General features: G+C 37.8%; 1 protein-coding gene across 2 annotated transcripts in view; it reads left to right on the top strand.

The window, feature by feature from the left end:
* The window catches only part of LOC146004721 (uncharacterized), a 68019-nt gene that overhangs the window by 50821 nt on the left and 4224 nt on the right, over positions 1-12974 (top strand). For both annotated transcript variants that reach the window (XM_083143675.1, XM_083143676.1), the window contains one exon: positions 3778-3874. In XM_083143675.1, coding sequence (XP_082999801.1) covers positions 3778-3874 — 97 coding nt within the window. The remainder of the gene's footprint in view (positions 1-3777; positions 3875-12974) is intronic.

The following is a 12974-nucleotide window of genomic DNA, read 5'->3' as shown; positions in this document are numbered from 1 at the left end:
TGACAAGTAGCGAACATATTTCCAGTCTGGAAAAGAAAAGTAAGACATTAGTTGTTATTAATTTGTGCATTATATTCGAAATATTACACCTGAGAAATGTTACTAGAGTATTAGGATATACGGACTTAAAGAAAATAATTCTCTGTGTCCAAAGTTCATGCGACGTTATAGTTGGTTTCTTTCTCTGACGTGCCAATGAGTCAATTACGAGATGAATAGTTAAAAACCAATTTTTAGACTGAAAAAAAAAAAATAGTCTACAATCGTGCAATGAAAAACGATAATTATAGGTAGACAAGTATTTAAAACGTGAACATGTGACATGCACAACCCTCCTTTCCCCAGACCTTTAGAAAAGGCTCAATACTCAAATGAGAATCGACTACAATACATAAGTTCTTCACACTGTGCCACTGCAAGTGTCATACATTAAAATTTTATACTTTAGTATAAACATTTGCTTATTTTACCTGTGATTATCGTCATCAATTCTTAATTTACCCTGTACTGTATGGTATTGCTATGCCATGGAGTATTCAGGGCCAAGCATGTGGAATTTTTGGCTTCCAATGAGGCTCGTACCAATGTACAGCCTAAACGGTGCATGATACGTTGAAAATTCAAGCAGTTTAGATTGAAACTCACTTATTTCCAACAACTTTCCCCTCTTTCCATTTTTTTTCTATGTGCACTGATAATGAAGTTACCTATGTGACCAGACTTTTGAATCACCCTGTATTTACAATGACTGCAAATTTAAACATTATATTCATGTATGTTAATTCAAACAATATTGTATTTCATATTTGTTAAACTTTAACTTTTGAATATCAGGAATTAGTCTTATGAAAATATGTTGTCATGCATTACCTAACCTACTCTACCCTACCCTAAATCGAACATAACACCTCATGGTAGTATATATCAAACAAATGCTGTTGCTATTGTTCTACAACTTTGCATATTCAGGTGGCACTTCCAGTATGCCAAATTTGAAATTAATAAAAAAATGTAAGGTTGAGAACCTTGTTGATTTCACATGGAATGAATGACCCTATTACGTGTAATGTTTAAGAAACCTAATGTGATACAACAAAATGGCAGTCTTTTCTGTAATCCATACATCTTGAAGATGCAAAATCAGTTATTGCTAGGATTCGAGCCTGGATCCATCAGAGGCGAGATTAATGCATCAGTCAATGCGCTCAGCCACCGATGCTATTGGCAAATTTCTGCCCCGGAAAAAAGGAAAGTGAAAGTCAACGTATTATAGAGACTGCAGCAAGTTTGAGATCATACTGCAGAGAGTGACTTTAGTATTTGCCCCACGAACATAATTAGTGTTTATTTTAAATTAAATTAATTGTCCCTTACCTTGCATGAGAGCTGGTGGATTTTAAACTATATTCTTATATTATTAGTGTAAGAATCTTTTCATTACAGTACAATGCTTTTAACCTAAAATCTCTACTTCATCTCAAGGCAAGAAATTGAGAGTTTTGCACTTTTAAATATTACGATGTCTTTCTTATACCAACCACTGTGATTCCTAGGGATGGTCAGTGGCCCGTGAACTCCAAGAAACTTTAAGTCTGAATGTGTGTCCCCTGAGAAAGTACAGCAGTGTTAAAAAAAATAGCAACATGAATGACAACAGCCATCATCCCCCAGAGGTAGAAAGGTGATGTGACGGAATTTTCCAGTCACTGACCTTTCCAAGAAATATCTTCCTGCTTCACTTCTCAACAATAAGACCTTTACACCAGTAGCCGATCGTTCGTTTGGAATCTGAATGAGTCGTGATCAGTTTCCAGCGAAATTAGTGGGAAAGACTCCTTCGACTAATATTATTTGCTCGACTACTTCGACTAATGTTAGTCGAATGACTAATTCAACTAATATTAAGTCAACTAATTTTTTCAGTCGACTAATTCAACTAATATTAGTCAACTAATTTTTTCAGTCGACTAATTTTTATTTGTCGATTGTTTTAACCCTTTCACTGCTACCGGCGAGTATACTCGTCCAAGGAATAATACACTCATATGCTATGGACGAGTATACTCGCCCAACTAATTCACTATTTTTAGATTGGTGTCAGCACAATGCAGGTTCAAATTTGTTGATCACTGATAGCTACTGCCATCTTGGGAGGTACAATGCAACTATGTTCATGTATACTGAAACCTCTAAGCTCTGCTATGGGCGAGTATACTGGCCCTAAAGATTAGTCTATGCTTTTTGAGTTGTGGAATTGCCATAGGAGTTTGTGAAACTTGTTGTTGATAACTACCACCATCTATAGTGAGAACGGTTGTTGTTTTGTATACTTTGCGCATTATTATTGTTTGCAATGGCTTCTAGTCGCACAAGTACGAGTGCTCTTACTGATGCTGAAATTGCCGAATTCATTACAAATGACGAAAGTGATGAGTCAATGATTTACATGGTGAATCAGATGAGAACAGTGATATTGATGATCCTGATACACCCGTTTTTTTACATTAGTTCCAGCTACAGAAAAGAAGAAAGAACCTACCAGACAATGTCATGTGTGTGCCAATTCGACTATAGAACCGTGTAGTACCGTGCTGTGAAAAATAACACACTTTGAAAAACTACTAACATTATGTGTGTATTGTTATGTGTATATTAGATACATAAATGTTAATATGTTTCCCAACAAATTTTAGCAGTGCTCCCTTTTATGATACTGTTTCATGTACATACATTTATAATAATACAGTGATTTCATATACAAAAATAGTTCTTACAAAAAATATATACATGTTTATATTATGTGTATTATGTGTGTAAGTTTTTTGGTGATAAATAATAATATGTACAACTTTTTAGCAGTTTTTGTTTGTTGAAACACACTAAAATCATTAAAATTGAAAGGGAAAAATGGTATAAATTAAACTGTTAGAATGTAAAAAGTAGTTAGCACAGCATGGGATTACAATTGAGAAAGTCTGTAGCAGTGAAAAGGTTAATAATTAATCGACTAATATTAGTCAACTAATGCCCATTACTATTTCAGACTCCAAGGGGGCACGAAAAGTTTGAATTCTCCAATATTTGATTTAACAAAAACCTATCATTAAAGATGATTTCAAGAGGAAGAAACATCTGTCTGAATTATCGAGTAATTCGAATTATCCAAATTGGAATTAAAAATAGTCCACTGTATTAGTGTTAATGGATTAATTAATTAATAACAGTATTGTCAACTGATTAATTAATTAATAACATACTTACATGACAAAGTGGTTAGCACAGCATGATCCGAAGCCAGGGGTCTCGAGTTCGAATCCTGGCCTGGGCATGGGGTTTCTTAGTTAGTGCCATTTCAACATCACTCATCTTCATCTTTATGATTAGCCAAAAGTGGCTGAAAAGTGAAATAAACTTAAATAAAATTAATTAATTGATTGATTTCAGTGGCCACTGCCACCATTCTCTTGGAAGCTTTTGCTATTGCGTGGCAAGTGTTTCTTGCGTATAGTTTTGTGGCATGCTGCTAATTGCTGTTGACACCTGCTCATCCGCAGCATTGTCTGTTGTTCCGTGATGCAGCAGACAGCAACAGTGTACCTAGCAGCATGTCACAAAACTGTTTGCAGCAAAGGCTCTCCCAGCAGTAATTTGCTGATAATTGAAAACTTTCTTTTAAGTTATTAAATCGATATTGTTATTTTTTAAATTTTATATGCATGAATACAAATTGTATTAAAAGGTTTCAATATTTCTTAATAGACCATTGATTTCTTCCAGCTTTGGTGGAAACTATACACTTGGTGCAGTTGCTGAGATCGTTATTGCCACCCCCACATATAACTGTTACTAGCTGGAAAGAAGAATACAAGTATAGGTATGTAAGCTTTTATGGTATATCCTTGGAACAGTATCACATATATACACAGCCCTGCCATAAGTTCTGTTACAAACATATATCCTCTTAGAATGGTAATGAAACACAGTGTCGAGGATATTTTGCACATACAGTCAACTCTCGATTCTACGACCCCGGGTATAACGACCCTCTCGAAGTAACGACCCTTTTCCCGGGAAGCGTGAAAAATTTAGAAAAAAATAGAAAAATTTGGAAAAAAAAAAGTTGAAAAATTGAAGGAAATCGGCCGAAGAATGTGTTGTTTTTTCCTCCACTCGTTCCCTTTACGAGCGCTCTACCGCTCACAATTAGGTCTGAACTAAAAATAGACACCACCACACCATGCTTGAGTGATATCCAATAGCACTTGACATATCCTTCCCCTCCCTCAAGTGCACCAATGTTACACCGCACCCGACTGCCACTACCCAACGTGCCAGGCTTGTTTTGCCACACTTTCTCTTGGATACGCGAGAAGAGAAGATCGAATGTGCTTGGATGTTATTTTAAATCGACTTGACTTGTTTCCTTGTCCTAAGAGCTGCTGAAAACTCGCGGGGGAGGGTGGGAGCAGCCCGAAATGACTGCTGGACTTGCAGTCTTTGCCAATGTGTATGGCAGGTCAAGCTCTTTCATCGATAAATACATCACCTTGAGAGATAATATCGCAGGAATGTTCGAAAATGCAGATTCGTGGCGCCTGGAAGTCTGGCCCCTCTGTCCAGTTCTGACCTAGAGTTCAGCAGGTTCCTGTGAATGAGCAACTCTCGGCCTTGTAGCCGACAACTTCCGGTAACCGCTTTCATTCAAAACATGTTCTTTGTTCCCTGCAACACTTCATAAAAAAGCGAAACTGTTAGAGATAATCAAAACCACATAGGTGAAGTAAAGATCGTCAACCCGCTTAATGTGATGTCATCCAGGTTTCCACAAAAGTTTACTTCGATCTTACGTGCATCATAACTCCCGTTTCCCATTTCATACATTTTCCTAATTGTGTCGATGTCATCATATGTGCCAAAAAAGTGTTCCCTTGGCTGACTGACTTCTCCCTCTTTTCCTGTCAGCAAACTGGGGGGGGGGGGGGGGTCGATGCCGATTGTTTCAGCCATGATTTTCTTGCTGATGCGGGCTGATTACAGGCGAGGGTGGAAAAGGAACCACCCCTCTTCCTTTCCTTTGACGTCTAAAATGGGGCATCCAGTTCTGGTTATATTTTTTGAAAACGAACAAAAACCATGGAACAAGTAAAAAAAAAGTGACCCTCTACCCTTTCCCCAGCTCATTCTCCACCACTGGTGTGCACGGCAATGTTGATAATTGCAGATTTCAGTTTTTATTTATTTATTTATTATTATTTTTTAATGCTGTTGTCTGCATAGGAAATATTGCCCATATTATTGTCTGTTGCATGGTAAAACGTAAAGCAAGGGTCATTTCTTTCTTCTTTACACTGCAGTTAAAAGTTCCGTCTTTGACAGTTGCGTTATCTTTAAAATGCTGGGACTTTTCTCTTCCGCCACCTGTTGCTCGAACTTCCAGCCTGTTTTGTCTAGCGTCTGCAAAGCTCTTGCTTGCCGATAACAGCGATGACTCATCCAGCGCGAAGGAAAAAGTTATTGTTTTGAATCTCGCAAAGCTGTTTTGATTTGACGATAACGAAATTCGATCTCCAGAAAGAAAAACAAGAGTTAAAATAACTTCATGTTCTGCACCTTCTGATAAGCAAATCTGTAAATTTAATTTGCATCCGCTTTTCTTCAGAACCATTCATGTGGAGGAAAAAAAAAAGTGTTCAATGTAGGAATGGTCGCTGAGACTGATTAAAAAGACATTATTCAAGGGAAAACCTTTGAAAGGGTGGGTGTTTGACATCGAGAATACTCCTAAATCCAACATTAAATCGTCGATTAACGTGAGAGTAAATAAGAATCTACCATTTTGATATGTGAAAATGCGCAGTTTCATAAAGCTTGTTTCAGTTCATTTTATGCTGATGGGCTAATCGGGATTAAATATACAGTTTAAAGTGAAATTCAATTCCAAACCCGAATGATTAGCGACTGCCACGCTGTTTAATGACGTGTCCTAGAATACGCATTGGTTGCAACAGATCGCAAGTTGCGCGTTTCCTTTTTTATGCTGGATTACAATGCAAGTCAAGGAAGGAGTTTAGACTGCTCCCTTGAATGGGGAAGGAGGGTGAATGAAGTTGGTTGAAGCAAAGAAAAGTGATTTTTTATACCATGTATTTTACACAGCCGAACCAGGACGAAAATTACAGCCCTGCCTTTGTTTTTTTTTTGTCTGTTACCTAGAGAGGTAGTGTTGTTTCTCCCGAGAGATATAATCTTACCAGTTAATCTTGTAACAGACAATGCTCCAGTAAACCCGTATAAAATCCAACATTCATTCTGCCCGATTATCTCACAACTTTTGCTGGCACCAGTCTGACTGGTGCCAAGATTCTTCGAGTTTCGCTTGCAATAAGCGAGAGATTGTTTTCCTTTCCATTGGTCTCAGTGCAAACGGGTTTCTCATGAACTAGAATTGTAAGAATTTCCTGGAAAAGCAACGACTGTGCACAATTGAAACAAACATTATTTTAAATTCTCTTTTGTGAAAACTTTTTCATGTTCTATTTTGCTTATCACAACACGCATCCTGTGCATAACAGGTTGTATAACTACCAGGATAAATGGTGTTACCATCTCCTAGGCAAATTTGTGTCCGTTTGAGCTCCCTTTAAGCTGAAAATTGGTGCAAATTCCAATAACGACCCCTTCGAAATAACGACCCTTTTCCCGGGAACTGTGAAAGGTCGTTGAATCGAGAGTTGACTGTATTATAAGGGCCCGGGACTTTATGTTATAATTTATTTTTTTATTTGACATCTGATCGAATACTGGGGCGAGATCTTTACGTATCTGATAAATCAGCCAAAATAGACAAACTTCATAAGGCATATTTTGACATAGTTTACCAATTTTGCATTTTTACAATGTTTCTTCAATTTTCTTGTAATAAGACACATTGCTGAATACATAATTTTCTTGCATATAATCGGTTATTTTATAATTTATTCTTCGTAGCTTTAGCGCAATGGATAATATATTATCGATGGCAGGATAAAGAAATTATGGAGGAATAAATTAAAAGCAGATGTAGTCTTTTCTTACCAACTAGTACCGAACAATAATAATCCCCCTTTTTTATCCTGCTGACAATATGAGGGCGGATATGAAGGGCGAACTTGACAAACGTACATTTCGACGAAAGTGCGTTTCAAGTTGTGAGGTCCAGGGCGAACTCAACAAAAATGTCATTAACAGTAGATCGGAAAGTTTTCCTGCGTGATTTCCAAAGTTTTTGTTGAGTTTGCCCCATTTCTCACAACTTGAAATGCATTTTCCTAAAAATGTACGTTTGTTGAGTTTGCCCTTCGTATCTGCAACGTGTATTGATAGCCGTGTGAACATTATTGAGGAAAAACATTCTCAATCATTGTTCTGTTGGCACCAGAACACCTGACAGGAAGTTTCAATTGTTCTCATTTCTTACCCTTTTTTGCTTCTCACAACAATCAGTCAAAAGTAAAAATAACATTCGGTACATTACAGCCCCATCTCTATTGGCAATCGAGTACAGGAACTTCTGCGATAAGATTGGAAGTGCATTGTAGAACGGAAACGTATTTAGTGTAACTGTTCTGACAAAAATTCTGCAGGCTGTTTATGGAGTCTATAGTTAAGATTCTCCTTAAAAAGTTGTGTTGTGATTGCCTAGATTTACCAGAGCTGTAGCAAGCTGCCAATTATGCTTCAGTTTCCACAAAGGTGTAAATCTGACAGAATAGGGAATGAAACCTAAGATAATTGCAGTGAACCTCACAATATTTTCAGTCTTTTCCCACTACATTCTTCGGTTAAAGGAATTCGGACTTCATTTATTACCCCATCCCCATCCTAGTCAATCTTCCCTGGAAGATACTGAATATAAAAAAAAGGACGTTAAAGACTGTACTTACGTATGCGAGTATGTTGTTCCCGGGAAGAACGTGCATTTACGTTGGATTTGTGACGTGATAAGGGGAAATGAGAAAATAAAGGGGAGAGGAAAACATTCGTGGAGAACTGACCTTCATGTAGATTAGGAAGCACAGTTGGGTAGGAATGGCCGAACCTGGAAGTTGTATAGTGATACATGCAGGTTTTTTAGTTTTTTAACATGAGAATAGGTTTATTGTGCAAGTTTTTTTAGTGAACGACGAGCTTTTTATATACCTCTAGGGCGAGGATATAATATTTTAAATGTATCCACACCAACCCTTGTCCACAATCCTTATATACTGCTGGACAAAAAAAACCCGGACACTTGCATTTTTTGTTATAACGCAATGGGTCGATAAAAGCTCTGGTACAAGGGCTAACTAAATGTTGCAGAAACTGAATTAAGTACGAATGCATAAACAAAGTCCGAGCCTATGAATGGTGCATATGGTACTACATGATCTGCCGAACATTCTGTAATATACCTGCGAGCTGTTATTGCAATTCAGATGTCAAATATTAAAGTGTCCGGTTTTCATTGTCCAGCAGTATATTACATTTCGACGTGGTACTATGCTAAGTACTTAGTTTTTTCATACGAACCTGAAGAAGGGGATAGTTAATCTCCGAAACGTCGTTCTACAGTAAGAAATATTGGAACAACATACTCGCATACGTAAGTACAGTTTTTAACGTCCTTTTTTTTATATTCTGGAATTGTGAGTAATACGCACCAAACCTACAAAATGCTATTGATCTCCGATACGGGGAGAAAAGTGTGTATCCTAGAAAATAAGAGGATTAAGTTGAATAAGGGTTTGATCAGGATTAGATTCTTAAAACAATGCAGGAAAATGGGGGTTTTACCAAACTTTTTAAAATGGGGATATAAACCTTTGAGTGTAGGTATGATTGAACAAAAACAGGAAATACAGTTTAAAGTACTGGGGAAATGTATTAGGGAAGCACATGGGCAAGTCGAACGTCTTAATAAGGAGTGCTATAGGTTACATTTGGAAGTTAGTAGGGATCTAGACGAAGTGACGTGGAACTGCATTGAAGAGACACACTTGAGAGCCGTGGAAAATGCCAAAGTTGAGGATAGTAATATTATAGAGAGGAAATTGATGAAACTAAAATTGAATAGGAAGGACAATTTAGAAAATAAGAAACAAAAAACAGAAGAGAAGGGGAATAATGAGAACATTTTAAATTTAACCACCCATGAACCACCTAAAGAGTTAGGATTATGAATAAGGGGCAGAAATTTGCAATCGGGAAAGAGAAACTTGAAAAAGAAGAATTGATAATAGCAGCAGAAACGATCGTAACAACTATCGACGATAAGGAGGATAAAATTGAAGTTAGACAAAGGATACGTAATATCGTGGAACAACACTTGCAAAAAGAAATTAAAAAGGAAATGAAGATGAAACAGGGGAATAGAACGCAGAAAGAGAAAATAAACAAATACCTAAGGCATGATTTAAGCAATGTAAAAAAATTGGTGAAACAGAATAAGGTATTTCTGATTAGGTCTGATAAAGAAAACAAGATGGTTATTATGGATAGAGAGGAATATCACCAAAAATTGGAAGAAAACTTTAAAGGTAATCATTTTGAGAAAATAGAGAAAGACCCTATTAATAAGATTAGAAGAGAGATCAAAAAAGGGATAGAGACAAGCATTACATTGGGCACAAGCGAAAAGAAAATCCTTATTAAAGACACTAAAGAGGGCAACATACCAATCGCGTTTGGAATACCTAAGATGCACAAACAAGGCATACCGCTTAAGCCTATTATACCAACCTACGAACATCCGGGATATGGGCTAGCAAAAATGCTGGTAAAAAGAATAAAGAAGATAAATGAGAACACCCAATATAGCGTTAGAAATGCCGTAGAAGTTAAAGAATGTATTGAAAAACTGGAAATTGATGACAAAGATGTAATAAGTAGTTTCGATGTTATTAACCAATACGCAAGTGTACCGAGAGGGAAGGCGGGAGATTGTTTACTGAGGTGGCTATTATAAAAAGAAATAGACATCCTAACAGCTTGGGAGTATGTACGATGGTATAACCTTGTAACAGAATATAACTTTTTCTACGTCCATGACAATATTTATAAACAAAAAGGCGGCTTGGCGATGGGAAACCCCATCTCAGGTATAGTAGCGAGCATTTTTATGCACTTCATAGAGAAGGCAGCTTTGGAAAAAACGGGAATAGGTATTAAATATTACGGGAGATATGTAGATGATATCTTGATTATAGGAAAGGGGGTAGCACTGAACTAAAAAGAAAAAACTTAAAAAACTAAAAAACCTGCATGTATCACTATACAACTTGCAGATTCGGCCATTCCTACCCAACTGTGCTTCCTAATCTACATGAAGGTCAGTTCTCCACGAATGTTTTCCTCTCCCCTTTATTTTCTCATTTCCCCTTATCACGTCACAAATCCAACGTAAATTCACGTTCTTCCCGGGCAGCTTGGATAACTTCCGGAGTGATGTGGAGTGAGAAATTCGAAAGTACTGTGGTGCATATTTTGGCTTTACTGGGAATATTTCTGCATTTTTCTAGCATATTTTTAATCTTTTATGACATAATTACTTACATATTTTGCAGTTTTAAAGGACATAAAGTCCCGGGCCCTACATATTATATTCAACTAACTACAATAAAATACAAAAATGTCCTCTACTAGTTTTGACACGGTCCTGTAGTCAATCTGGCCATTCTTGGATGGTGGCATGGGCCATCTCCATCGGCATTTTTGCCACTACTTTTTCAGTGGAGTTCTTCAGACTGTCCACATGGCATCTTCAAGGTCATGTACTTTAACACTGACCTTAATTTATTGTTGAGGGGGTTGAGGTCTGGACTCCCAGATGAGCAGTCTTTGGTGGCTATGATGGCAGGGATGTTTCGCCATATCCACTCTTGCGTCATTTTTGCCTTGTGGCCGGGAGCTGAGTCTTGCTGGAAAACCCAGTGCTTCCTAGCGAAGAGAGTTGTGCTGAGGGCTATTACTACTTCCTCCAGCACATCCTCCTGATACACTAGTGCACCTGTTTTAATCCTATATTTGCAAGAATGTGCTTTGGCCACCCCTTGGTGGAATATCCTTCACCACACCATAACTGAAGAGGTGTGGTGTGATCTCTACCATCAACACTATTTCTTTTGCATCTCTGGATGACTTCACGTAATTTCTGTCTTTCTGGCCGTTGTAGGACTCCTCAATCATGAAAATTTTCTTATCCGTGAACAGCGTATTTTCATGTACATTTTTACATGCCACTGATCAAGGTGTGCAGCTCTTGCTTGCCTAATTTCTTTGCGAACTGGTGTGAGTAGGTGTTTGGTTGACCTGCAGTAAGTCCTTACATGTAGGTCATTTTTGACGAGCTGAGACATCGACTTGGTCAACACATCCATCTCATAGACGAGAATCTTCTGCCTCCAGAGGGGGTTCCACCGAATTCGTTTATGAATGGCCTTGACGACTGTTAGCATCTGGGATCTTGGTCTGTCTTCAGCTTTCTGGAGTTCCTCGTACCATGCAATGGTTCAATACACAATCATATTCGAAATTCTTAGAGGTTTCAGCAGGTCAAAAATTTCTGGAGGCATTTTTGTCAGCACTTCAAGAATGCAATTACGGCGACGCTGTTCTTCTACACCACGACTGACTGATAGGTCCACCACGTGAATTTTGCCCCTATTTACATTACCTTAAGATTTTTTTGATCAAAAGTAATACAGAAATATTGGAAGATCGTAGGGAAAAATGTAATTTATTTTCAATTTTTTATAAAAATATTAACAGTTGAAAAATTGAAACCAAAAAGAAAATGAGGTGGTCACCTGACATTTCCCTCTCCTCCTTGGGTAAGCTAGGGTTAAATGTGCTTAATTTGTGAAGCCTACGCACAAGCTGTTCAAAATTTTATTGCCAAGTTCAAGACAAGGTCCAGTAACTACTTGCTGGATGCGACTCTTCACGACTTCTGCTTGTTTCTGAAGTTGCGTAGTGGTAATGTCGCCGCCTTGTAAGCAAGGGGTCCCAAGTTTGATACCCGGTGGAGGCACAGTGGTTCGGATCCCACTTAAAACTGTAGGTCCAGTCCCGATTAGCCTTCCTGTGCATAAAGTGGACTTAAAATAACAAATCAATTGATGTTTCTGAAGTTAGGTCTATTAATTTATTGCCTCTCATGTCCAGAGAGATAGGCTGATCAACTTATGTTGCATCAAGTTATTTGTTAGGCTTGAGAGTCCTTGGAAAATTAAAAAATGTCAGTGTTGACACAGCATCATGAGGACTTGAAAATAAGTGGACTCCAGTCTACAAAGCCAGAAGTGTGGCATGTTGTACTGATCATGCATCAACCAATAAAAAGCAATTTGGCAGGTATTGGTCTTCAAAGGGCACCATGCAGTTTAATTTATCAGTGCACCAAATTTCATCTTTGTAGCTCCGCTGATTTTCAAGATATTTATAGTTGGATAGGTAAATAGACACTGCTGTTGCTAAAGTGGATAGTCATTTGTTTTCTCCTCTCGCTCCCTCTTCAGTTGTGCCAATGTCTCGGCATGTTGCCATAGTATACAGTGGAACTCTGATTTGACGTTTTCTGGCTTTACATTTGCCCGCATTATATATACAGACTTCATGGTCCCAATATAGGAAAATGCTATAAAATTTTCCCGGATTTTACATTTCCCCACATTTTATGTTCTTTCATCTTGGTCCCCCAAAAAACGTAAAATCGAGGATCTGCTGTAGCTTCCATCCCTAGTTTTGTTATCAAAAACTTCAACAGCATTAAATATGAAGTCTTTGCTTTCGCTGTGTATGGTTTTGCCCTTTGTGATGACACAAACACCTGACACTGTAAAAGTAACAGGGATGTAGGTAATGCAAGGGCAGCATTACATGGTAAACAAATGATTGTATTGCACATGCTTTGTTCACTAGCGGTTTTCTCACTCTGGTTAAGCTGTACATTTCTCAAT

Source organism: Lepisma saccharinum, chromosome 22, assembly GCF_977018435.1.
Source record: "Lepisma saccharinum chromosome 22, izLepSacc3.1, whole genome shotgun sequence".
NCBI lineage: Eukaryota > Metazoa > Arthropoda > Insecta > Zygentoma > Lepismatidae > Lepisma > Lepisma saccharinum.
The sequence above is the reverse complement of the archived record's forward strand: the minus strand, read 5'-3'. Positions and strand labels throughout refer to the sequence as shown.